Source organism: Chiloscyllium plagiosum, chromosome 16 (assembly GCF_004010195.1).
Source record: "Chiloscyllium plagiosum isolate BGI_BamShark_2017 chromosome 16, ASM401019v2, whole genome shotgun sequence".
Classification (NCBI taxonomy): domain Eukaryota; kingdom Metazoa; phylum Chordata; class Chondrichthyes; order Orectolobiformes; family Hemiscylliidae; genus Chiloscyllium; species Chiloscyllium plagiosum.
In genome coordinates this window covers 12,797,246-12,808,420 of record NC_057725.1, presented here as the reverse complement: position 1 = coordinate 12,808,420, position 11,175 = coordinate 12,797,246, and the positions used below count along the sequence as shown (strand labels likewise).

At 39.7% G+C, this 11,175-nt stretch overlaps 1 protein-coding gene across 1 annotated transcript in view; it reads right to left on the bottom strand.

Moving 5' to 3' along the window:
• ext2 (exostosin glycosyltransferase 2) overlaps positions 1-11,175 on the bottom strand; it is a 166,625-nt gene that overhangs the window by 130,352 nt on the left and 25,098 nt on the right. Inside the window, exon 3 of the mRNA XM_043706396.1 lies at positions 10,202-10,291. Within this exon, the coding sequence (XP_043562331.1) occupies positions 10,202-10,291 (90 nt within the window). The remainder of the gene's footprint in view (positions 1-10,201; positions 10,292-11,175) is intronic.

Sequence of the window (11,175 nt, the reverse complement as noted above, 5' to 3'; positions counted from 1 at the left end):
AATTGGTATTTCAGATCTGTGTTCACTGGGGAAGACCCAAGCAATCTCCCTGAGGTAACAGTGGCTGAAGGACCTGAACTTAAGGGAATGTATATTTGCCAGGAATTGGTGTTGGAGAGACTGTTAGGTCTGAAGGTTGATAAGTCCCCGGGGCCTGATGGTCTACATCCCAGGGTACTGAAGGAGGTGGCTCGGGAAATCGTGGATGCGTTGGTGATTATTTTCCAGAGTTCGATAGATTCGGGATCAGTTCCTGCAGATTGGAGAGTGGCTAATATTGTACCACCATTTAAGAAAGGTGGGAGAGAGAAAGCAGGAAATTATAGACCAGTTAGTCTGACCTCAGTGGTGGGAAAGATGCTGGAGTCTATTATAAAGGATGAAATTACGACACATCTGGATAGTACTAACAGGATAGGTCAGAGTCAGCATGGATTTATGAAGGGGTAATCATGCTTGACTAATCTTCTTGAATTTTTGAGGATGTAACTCTGAAGATGGACGAGGGAGATCCAGTAGATGTAGTGTGCGTGGACTTTCAGAAAGCTTTTGATAAAGTCCCACATAGGAGGTTGGTGAGCAAAATTAGTATTGGGGGCAAAGTACTAACTTGGATTGAAAGTTGGTTGGCTGACAGGAAACAAGGAGTGGTGATAAACGGCTCCATTTCAGAATGGCAGGCAGTGACCAGTGGGGTACCGCAGGGATCAGTGCTGGGACCGCAGCTTTTTACAATATATGTTAATGATATAGAAGATGGTATTAGTAATAACATTAGCAAATTTGCTGATGATACTAAGCTGGGTGGCAGGGTGAAATGTGAGGAGAATATTAGAAGATTACAGGGTGACCTGGACAGGTTAGGTGAGTGGTCAGATGCATGACAGATGTGGATAAATGTATGGTTATCCACTTTGGTGGCAAGAACAGGAAGGCAGATTACTACCTAAATGGAATCAATTTAGGTAAAGGGGCAGTACAAAGAGATCTGGGTGTTCTTGTACACCAGTCAAAGAAGGTAAGCATGTAGGTACAGCAGGCAGTGAAGAAGGCTCATAGCATGCTGGCCTTCATAATGAGAGGGATTGAGCATAGAAGCAAAGAGGTTCTTCTGCAGCTGTACAGGGCCCTGGTGAGACCACACCTGGAGTACTGTGTGCAGTTCCGGTCTCCAAATTTGAGGAAAGACAATCAGGTTATTGAGGGAATGCAGCGTAGGTTCACGAGGTCAATTCCTGGAATAGCGGGACTACCTTACGCTGAAAGACTGGAACGACTGGGCTTGTATACCCTTGAGTTTAGAAGACTGAGAGAGGATCTGATTGAGACATATAAGATTATTAAAGGATTGGACACTCTGGAGGCAGGAAACATGTTTCCGCTGATGGGTGAGTGCCGAACCAGAGGACACAGCTTAAAAATACGGGGTAAACCATTTAGGACAGAGATGAGGAGAAACTTCTTCACCCAGAGAATGGTGGCTGTGTGGAATGCTCTGCCACAGAGGGCAGTGGAGGCCCAGTCTCTGGATTCATTTAAGAAAGAGTTATATAGAGCTCTCAAAGATAGTGGAATCAAGGGTTATGGAGATAAGGCAGGAACAGGATACTGATTAAGGATGATCAGCCATGATCATATTGAATGGTGGTGCAGGCTCGAAGGGCAGAATGGCTTACTCCTGCAACTATTGTCCAGTGTCTAAATATCCCCCAACTCCTTGCATAAGTCAATCACCTGCTTGGCCTGCGAAGAAATAGTTGGGGGCCCATAAGGCATCCTGTCCACTGTCAGATCCAAAAGACAATTAAAATTCCCCCCTATAATAATGTGCCATGGTCCAAAAGCACTCGACTTAGAGAAAGCACTAATCAAAAATTTGAGGGGATGTGCTGGAGGGCAGTAGACGTTTAAAATGCCATATTCCTCCCCATGTATCAGGACTTTAAGCATCACAAACCGTCCCTGCTCATCTTTCACCTGCTCTAATAATGTGAACGGAAGATTTTTCTGGATACCTACCGCCACTCCCCTACTTTTAGTAGTAAAGGATGAAAAGAATACCCGGTCATAACCCCACTGTTGTAATTTCCGGTGTTCCCCATTATCAAGATGGGTTTCCTACAACAAAGCGATATCAACCCTTTCCCTCTTAAGGCTAGAAAGCACTTTTGTCCTTTTAACAGGTGAATGACTTCCCTTAATGTTCCACGTGCACCATTTAATAAGGCACTTAGCCATATCCCCTTTCAGAGACCCTTGAACCCCTCGGAGGGAGAACTCTGCTTACAAAGCGCCGAGCATAAGTAAATAAAGACTCATAGAATCGAAAAACTATATATACAAAAACTACTCTATCATAACTATAAACAACTATTACTACCAAAAAACTACAAAGAAAACCAACTATAGAACCTTGAATGGAAGACTCTTCCCCCTGCCCATAGGGGGCACTCACCCTACCCATCCCCTCCTTCACAGCTCCTTCAAACCCGGACTGTGCCCCAGCCTTAGGCCAGAAAAAAACAGATGATCCTTAAATCAAAAGACAAAGTCAGGATGAGTACTCCACCCATCCCTGGCTTCATGACACCTCTGCTTGTGACTAAAAGAGAAGCAGAACAAACCAAAAAAAGGGAGAGAGACAACAAAGAACATTCACAAAATTTCCCATCAGAAAATCCAGTTATTAAAAAAAAGGAACAACATACAACATATTCCAGTCTTTTGCCCCCTTTCCAAAAAGGAAATTATAAGGGAGAAAGAAAGGAATAAAAAAAAGGAAGAGAAAACATGGTGAAAAATAGAAAAGAGAACAAACATTAACCATATTCTTCAGGCCAATCCGTCTATTTTAAAGTGTCCACAAAGTTTTTAGCCTTATCGCCGAGTCAAATGTATAAACTGAGTCCTCATGGCTGAAACGAAGTACTGCGGGGTATCTCATGGAGTACCAGCCTCTTTTTAACTTCATCGAAGGACTTCCTCTTTCGGATTACAGCTGCTGAAAAGTCCTGGAAATACATGATTTTTGACCCCTTGTACAGCAGTACCTGCGGATCTTTTCTCAGGGATCTGGAAGCTTCTATGACTTTTTGCTTGTCCTTATATGAGTGTAAGTGCACTAGGACCAGGCGGGGATACTGCATCAGCCCTGACCTGTGCACTGTAACCCGATATGTCCTTTCAAACTGAAGCCTGTTGGACTGGATGTGAAGGCCCAAAAACTTCGGCAGCCAGTTTTCAAAGAAACTGGCTGGCTGATCACCTTCAGGGAGCACGACAATTCGGAGATTTTCGAGGTCGTCGATATGGTTTCGCAAGGCCTGCACCTGTCACTCCAGCACCTGGATCCGACTGGATGAAGACTCCATTGCAGCTTCCAAGGCCTTAGTTCGACCCTCCACCTCCTCCAGCCTCTCCCCGAGGCCCTGGATCTCCTGCTTGTGCTTCTGCAGCATGGATGAAATAGATTGCACCTGGGCACGAATCTCCCCACGGATTTCCTCAATCGCAGCCGCAACTTTCAAGGTAAGTCTCTCCATCAGCGCAGCCAATTCCTGAGAGTCTGTCAGGTCCCCAAAACTCATCTTTTTAAATAGAAATTTAAATAATCTGAAGCAAAATCTCATCTGAAATATTACTATCAATCTTATTTACTACAGATTTATAAAAATAGGAAAAAAAGAGTCATTGCTTTACAATGTAAGAAATGTGGCATTCAGTTAACATACAGCAAGATACTTCAATTTTTCTGCTCGGGTGGAGAGTTTATGCTATGGGTCTTCATGGAACTGAGCAAGCTGATTGATTCTTGACTAACAGATCCTTGGACATATGGGCAAGACTTCCCATGGAGGTATTGGGTCCTAGACTGTAGGATTTATTTCCTTTTTCTCCTTTATCTTCCACTGTTCTGCCTCAACAGGGATTGGTTACTCAGAAGAAAGCAGGACAGTATACTTTTATGGCACCGTTTAGAGTTCTTCCCCATTTGGAGTGAGCACAGGGTATTCTGAAGAAGACTACTCAGTCATGAGGATTCTCAAGGACACTTCCATCTCAGCAAGGGTGTCTGAAACAACTTTCATGTGTGCAGATTCTTGACTGTGGAATTCCTGGTTACCTGCTCTGTCCCCATCAGCAATTCTTATCACAGAAACCATGTTCTGAGGAAGGATCACTCAACGTGAAACTTCAAGTCTGATTTCTCTTCACAGATGCTGTCAAGACCTGCTAAGTTTTTCCAGCACTTCCTGTTTTTGTTTCATACCACAGAAGTTAGCAAATAGATCTTTACAGAGGCATGCCCATGATTTTGTTTAACATGTGGGTCTTGAGTTCTGTCATTGTCCACATGATCTTGATGTGTCAGTGGCATGTTGAATAATGACAGGAACCATTGTGCCATTGCAGCTATTTTCTGTCTTTGTAGCCAGTGACACACACAGACTTATTCTGCTTGTTGAGGACTTTTTGTACAGCACTCTGTTTGACATCTCAATTCATCTTGTCAGAAATAGGGGTACTTCCAACAACATCATTCAAGGGATGGTCAGAATGCACAAGGCTCCCTACCACTTCACAGTGGCAACCTACAAAAGGTGACAAGGTGATAATCATCAGATAATCTTTTGTTTTACAATATTGATTGATAGATAATTCTTGTGCAGCATACCAGAGACAATTCTTGTCTTTGAAGTAGTACCATGGATTCTTTCACTTTGATCTGACAGTACAATCAGGACTTTGGGTTTAACATGTCACCTAAAAGACAGCATCTCCAACTGTGTGATAATCTCACAATCTCACAGTATTGCAAAGGATTGTTAGCCTTGGTTTTTGTGGTCAGGTTTTGGCGGAAGAAATGAAAGCATTCCCAATTGGGTTATGAAAAGGTGACGTTAAAGCACAATCGAATGTAAATTATCCAGACTGCCTTGTCAATTATTCCCAGAATTTCATGGTTTCTTAGTGGATAAACACATGATGCTCAGTATTTTTAAATTTTGACCTATTCTTGTAAGCAACCTGGTCACAGATGCTGGTACACACCTGCAGGTGGAACTTGAACATAGGTCTCTCTGGTCCACAGGCACCACAAGAGGGCCCCCAGGAACATTAGATTAGATTAGATTAGATTACTTTCAGTGTGGAAACAGGCCCTTCGGCCCAACAAGTCCACACCGCCCCGCCGAAGCGCAACCTACCCATGCCCCTACATTTACCCCTTACCTAACACTACGGGCAATTTAGCATGGCCAATTCACCTGACCTGCACATCTTTGGACTGTGGGAGGAAACCGGAGCACCCGGAGGAAACCCACGCAGACACGGGGAGAACGTGCAAACTCCACACAGTCAGTCACCTGAGGCGGGAATTGAACCCGGGTCTCTGGCGCTGCGAGGCAGCAGTGCTAACCACTGTGCCACCGTGCCGCCCACAGTGTGCACGCAAGTTATTTTCTTTCATTAGTCAATTTTCCCTAATCAACCTGTTCAAAGATATTATTACACACCTTTGCAGCAGGGGGGATTTGAACCTGGGCCTTCCAGTCCAGGGGTAGGGATACACCACTGTGCCACAACACTTCCGTTACACAGCTCACTTGATATTTCTATTTTTTAAAAATTTTTTTTAATTTTTTAAAAAGGGAGTGCAAACGCCCAAAATCTCCTGTTTATTTATTTTTATTTAACCCCCACACTACCACCTAAGTGCGGTAGTGCTTATTTTTTCCCCAGCACCCATGGTGTGTGTGTATACGTGTGAGACACAGTGAAAGACACAAAGTGCACGAATCTTTATTCAATTTCCACCACCAGGAAGATAGGAAAACACCCGGGTGGCCAGTGACAAACACTGCCCTTCACACCAAAGGGCAGTGCTGGGTGATCAAAACAGTGAAGGGGAGGGTAGGGACTAAATCAAAATAGAGTTGGAGGGAGAAATGATGCACTCCACACCCTGCGGCGCCCACCTCTCCCTGAACACACTTGATATTTCTACTGTGGAATGAACTACTGTTGCAAGTTAGAAAGTTCCAATTATTTGATACTTTCTATTAACTGGCAGGAGTGACCCTTTCATTTGGTGAATAATAAACTACTTAAAGCACAAGGAATTGTAGAATTGCAAAATTGGACTCAAAAAGTCAAATAGAGAAAGCAAACATGCCCCAGAGAAATGCTTTATATCCAAAGTAGTGACAGAAATTCAGCAATGGTCAGGTGTGTTAAGTCATCAATATTAATGAACAGCAGACTCCTTGACCCTTCTTTCACCCACTGATCAGGGAGGATTCTACCCTGTGTCACCTGCATGTAATTACTCCCTCAGTTGACATTATTAAAAACAGCTTATCCACTCATCACCACAAAAAACCTGTTTGTGGGACCTTGCTTTCACAAAATGACTACTGTGTTTCCTACATTCCAACAACAGGTAGGTATACTACTACTCGTGATATACTTTTGTAGAGTACTATGGAAAATCTTGAAGTACTATACAAATGCAGGTATTCCTTGCTTTGAGTGAGTAATCAGAATAATTTACTTAGCATGTTGAACAAAGTTAGTTATAGGAGGTTTAATTTGAGACAGAGGAAAGAATAACAAATGTAGAATTGACTTGCAGGTGTACATGAACCAGTATTTCTTGTTCATCATAAAAAAGGTTCTTGGGAAAGTTGTGCAGACAGAAAATACACAAGTTATGCATAATTCAAGTCCTGTCGAAATGTTATCTTATAATAACAATGTTAAAATATATCAGTCATTTTTACATATTGAGTCATGTCTTTTCAACTCTCCTTGATCAATCAGCTCACTAAAAAAATTACTGGCAGTTTTTTGTTTTATTGATGCATGTCATATTTTACTTACGAAATAAACTATGAGAATGTTTCTTCTATTAATCCAGAACCAACAACATTTTTACATGTACATTAGCAATATTTATTATCAAACTGTTGGAAGAACCTATACAGAAACTAACAAGCTAGCAAATACACCGATTAATAGGTGTTAAGAGAAAATGCAGAAAGCAAAATAAAACACTAAAATATGAAAAATACAAAAGTAAAAGTGTGAAATGAAAAACAAAAGCAGAAACCTAGAGAAAAACCTAGGTTTCTCTTGCAGTTACGGAAAATGACCCAATGCTTGGATGCAAGGCTTCAAACTTCTGAATACGTTCTGGCTATTGACCATTGCACAAACAAAAGGGAGAAGAAAGAGTGCACCATTCTATAGTTGCACAAACAATCGAAAATAAACTTTTGAATATGTCTCTAAACCTACAATGATGTTGCAAAGGGATGCATATTACTCTACTGTGTGAATATTATGCCTCAACAAAATCCCAATTGCACTCTTAAGTTAACTTGAAGAGTATAACTGATTCTCTTTTAATAAGTTGAATTAACAATACCATAAAAATGACAGATAGTAATTTAATATTTAAAGTCAGAAGATATTTTTATCAGAATTTGCTTGTGATTTCTATCATGTCATTCACATGCCTGTAGTAAGATATAATACAATGGGCCAAGGGGCCTAATTCTGCACCATAACAATTCTGTGAATCTACAGTTACTGTATATCCATTATTTTTCTTATAATTCTCAGTTAAAAATCCTAGCTGTATTTTGCTGCTCTTTTGCAGATTACAGAAAATTTACCCAACATTCCCAGCACACAAGTTCTAAAAAGAACTCAAGTTTTGCAGTCATTGGCAAAAAAAAGTGTTCACTGTTCGTTACTCTTATAGGTATTCACAGACACCTGAGGTTCTCCTGTGGCAAATTGAGAAAATTGAGAATTCAGTGCTGCATGGCACCCTGTACAGGTGCCACATTCAATATAAGAATTTTGATACCACAGTAATTATACTAAAGAATAAGGGGAGGTTGGAGTAAGGGTACTTTTTGTGGAGCTGCACAGACTATTTTCAAAATGATTTGGGGATGCCGGTGTTGGACTGGGGTGTACAAAGTTAAAAATCACAGGTTATAACATCTGATGAAGGAGCGGCGCTCCGAAAGCTAGTGCTTCCAATTAAACCTGTTGGACTATAACCTGGTGTTGTGTGATTTTTAACTTTATTTTCAAAATAACCTACCTTGACAGTGTCTGACACTTGACTGAACAGTGTAATCAAACATATGTCTATCAATTAGATTGAAACACCCTCTCTGAATCATGGAGAGTCTAAGTCAGGAAGTTAAAGTAAAACCTTTAATTCAACACAAAATTATGTACAAAAATTAAATAAAGTTAAAGAATGAAAGATGGGGTCAAAATACAGATGAAAGGAAAGGTAACTTTCCAGATTTTAAAACACCTTCAACATTAATATAAATCTATCAGAATGAGACTTTGCACTTATGAAAATACATTTTCCAATTCCAGAGAGGTTGTGTCATAATAATAAAATCTACCATGCAATTAAAATTTACATACATTTGAATCAGAAAGCGAAGTGCTCTGGGATATTTAAAGTGAGCATTTTATGGGTGAGTATCAGAATTTCATGTTGTCTATCAGATTGAATGCAGGATCCCTCTACTGAGTTTGAGGAAGAGCAGTGCAAATCAAACAACAACTTCCTGATTACCATGTTTAAGTGCATGGTATGTAATTGTTGTCCTCAATAGATGAACTCTGATATCCCCATCATTACTTCTATCATAAAATCCAGATCAAAGTGCTAAAAATGTCAAGAGCAACAATAAAACTGAACTTTTATAAAACAATTTAATGTCAAACTGTACTATACTAAATTCATAGTCTATCTTATAAAATGATCAGATCCATTTCTGAACCACTTTCATATAAAGTTCATAAACTGCACTGATTCTGTTAACATTCTGTTAAAAATAAGTACTGGAACTTAACATGGAATGGCTGGTGATCAGACTAACAATTCAATTGCTTTAGATTACATTAGATTACTTGCCATTAAGAAAAATTAAAATGATAACTGCACAATCAACTTTTTTTTGTGGTCTGTAAAATCATCTGTCCCTCCCAAACTATCCCAATCTGTAGTAAGTTGAAATAGCATCATCAGCTAAACCAGAGATTTGGGGCTGGAAACACGAACTGTTTGAAACTTTGCCACTAGATATATGTCAAAGCACATTAAAAACTAAAAGCTGCACAGGGAAAATAATTTAATCTGATGAATGACAAATAGGACATAGCTTGGACATGAGAAAGATTTTCAGATGTCAACAATGCATTGAACACTTATTCACTGATGTGATACATAACATGAAGGAATTAAAAAACCCATATGACCACCTACAACACTATAAACTTAGATACATGGCCGAGTTGAATAGTAACAATATATTATTCTCCACCAAGATTCAGTAACATTCACAATTTATCATACCTAGCTTGCACATCTTGTTACCATAGTTTCCTTTATTATTCAGGGCCTTAATCTCAGAATCAACTATGTCACTCTTCATCTTAATGGAGAATTCGATATAATGATCATTTTTCCCCATGGATCATTTCTGCATAATATACCTGTGCATTCTGAAAGTAACTCATATTAATAGAAACAAACATTTTAATTATTAGTGAGTTTTGAGATTTGTAGCTCAGGTTGAGGTTCTGGATGTAGATTTGCTTGCTGAGCTGGAAGGTTCGTTTTCAGACGTTTCGTCACCATGTTTATTTTTACATATAAGTAGAACGTGGGCTACACCACCATTGCTTCACCTGGATGCTCACTGAAGATGTTACCTAGTATGGTGATGAAACAACTGAAAATGAATCTTCCAGTTCAGTGAGAAAACCTACATCCAGATCTTTAAATATGTTCAGCACCAAGCAACTCTGAATTCACTTTCTGAACTCCTGGGCAGCATGCTCGTAAATTGCATATTTTAATCCAGTAACCCAGCATACATTTAGTGAAAGGCTTGTCAAACAACAATATTTTCTCAACTAGCTGAGGGCAATTAGACTAATTCACGGATTTGCCTCATACAGATAAACATGTCACCAGCGTCCTTGCAAACCAAATTCACAAGATTATTTTAGAATAAAAGTTTTAGCCATTATCTCCAGTTACAACTGCATTTTGTTCTTGAGCAAATAACTGGCCTGATATGCATAGTACCAACACTAACAGGAGGATTCAAGGAGCAGTGGAAGCATTTTCTGGACTGTAGGACTTGAAACTCACCTGTCACGTGGAACGTCAAGTGCAGTGTTATAATCAGGAGGGCCTCCTGGGAGCATATTAAACAACAAATGGTTTGTCCCTCTATTCCATCTAAAAAAGATAAATATGTTTTTAGAAGACAAACTAAACAATGTTTAAGATGGTCACACTGAACAGAGAAAACACAGACCAATTGTACAAGTTCTTTTAGCTGTTATTTGTGTCTTTGTTCTCCATCATCAATTCTCCTATAACAGAGTGTGTGTGTGTGTGTGTGTGGGCGGGGTGTCTACATTAATCTACACTAATCCTTTTTCTGCTTACATACTTGTAGAAAGTTTTACAGTCCACTCTTTGGTTCCTTGCAGGTTTGTTCTACTTTTCCCTTCTTAACCTTTTGGTTCTCTCTTACTGAATTCTATTTCGAAGCTTTGAAGTTTCAGTCTTGCTAAATTTTCTAGCAGCTTTATATTACTTCTCTTTGGATCTAATACGATGCTTAATTATTTTTACTGACCATAGTCAGGCCCCTTCTCCTGTCGTGTTTTTTTGTGCCAAAATGAAATATATATTTGTTACAATGTTTGGATTTAATTCTTAAATATTAGCCATTGCCTAACCACTGCCACGTCTTTAATATGAGTATACGTACAACATATGAATTAGGAGCAGGGGGACATCACTTAGCCCCTTGCGTCTGATCCTCAATTTAATAAGATCATGATTGATCTGATTGTTACCTCAAATTCGCACTTCCATTTATTCCTAACAACCTTTCACCCTCTTGATTATCAAAAATCTATCTACCTCTGAATTTAAAATATTCAAAGCCTGTGTTTCTAATATGTTTTCTGAGAGAGAACTCGAAAATCTCACAACCCTCTGTGATGTTTCATACTTTCACAGTTTTGCTTGTTTCAATTTAGGGTTATTGTTTCAGATTGGAATATTCCACTCTTCATCCGAGTAAAGAATTCTGTCATTTATGGTTACTG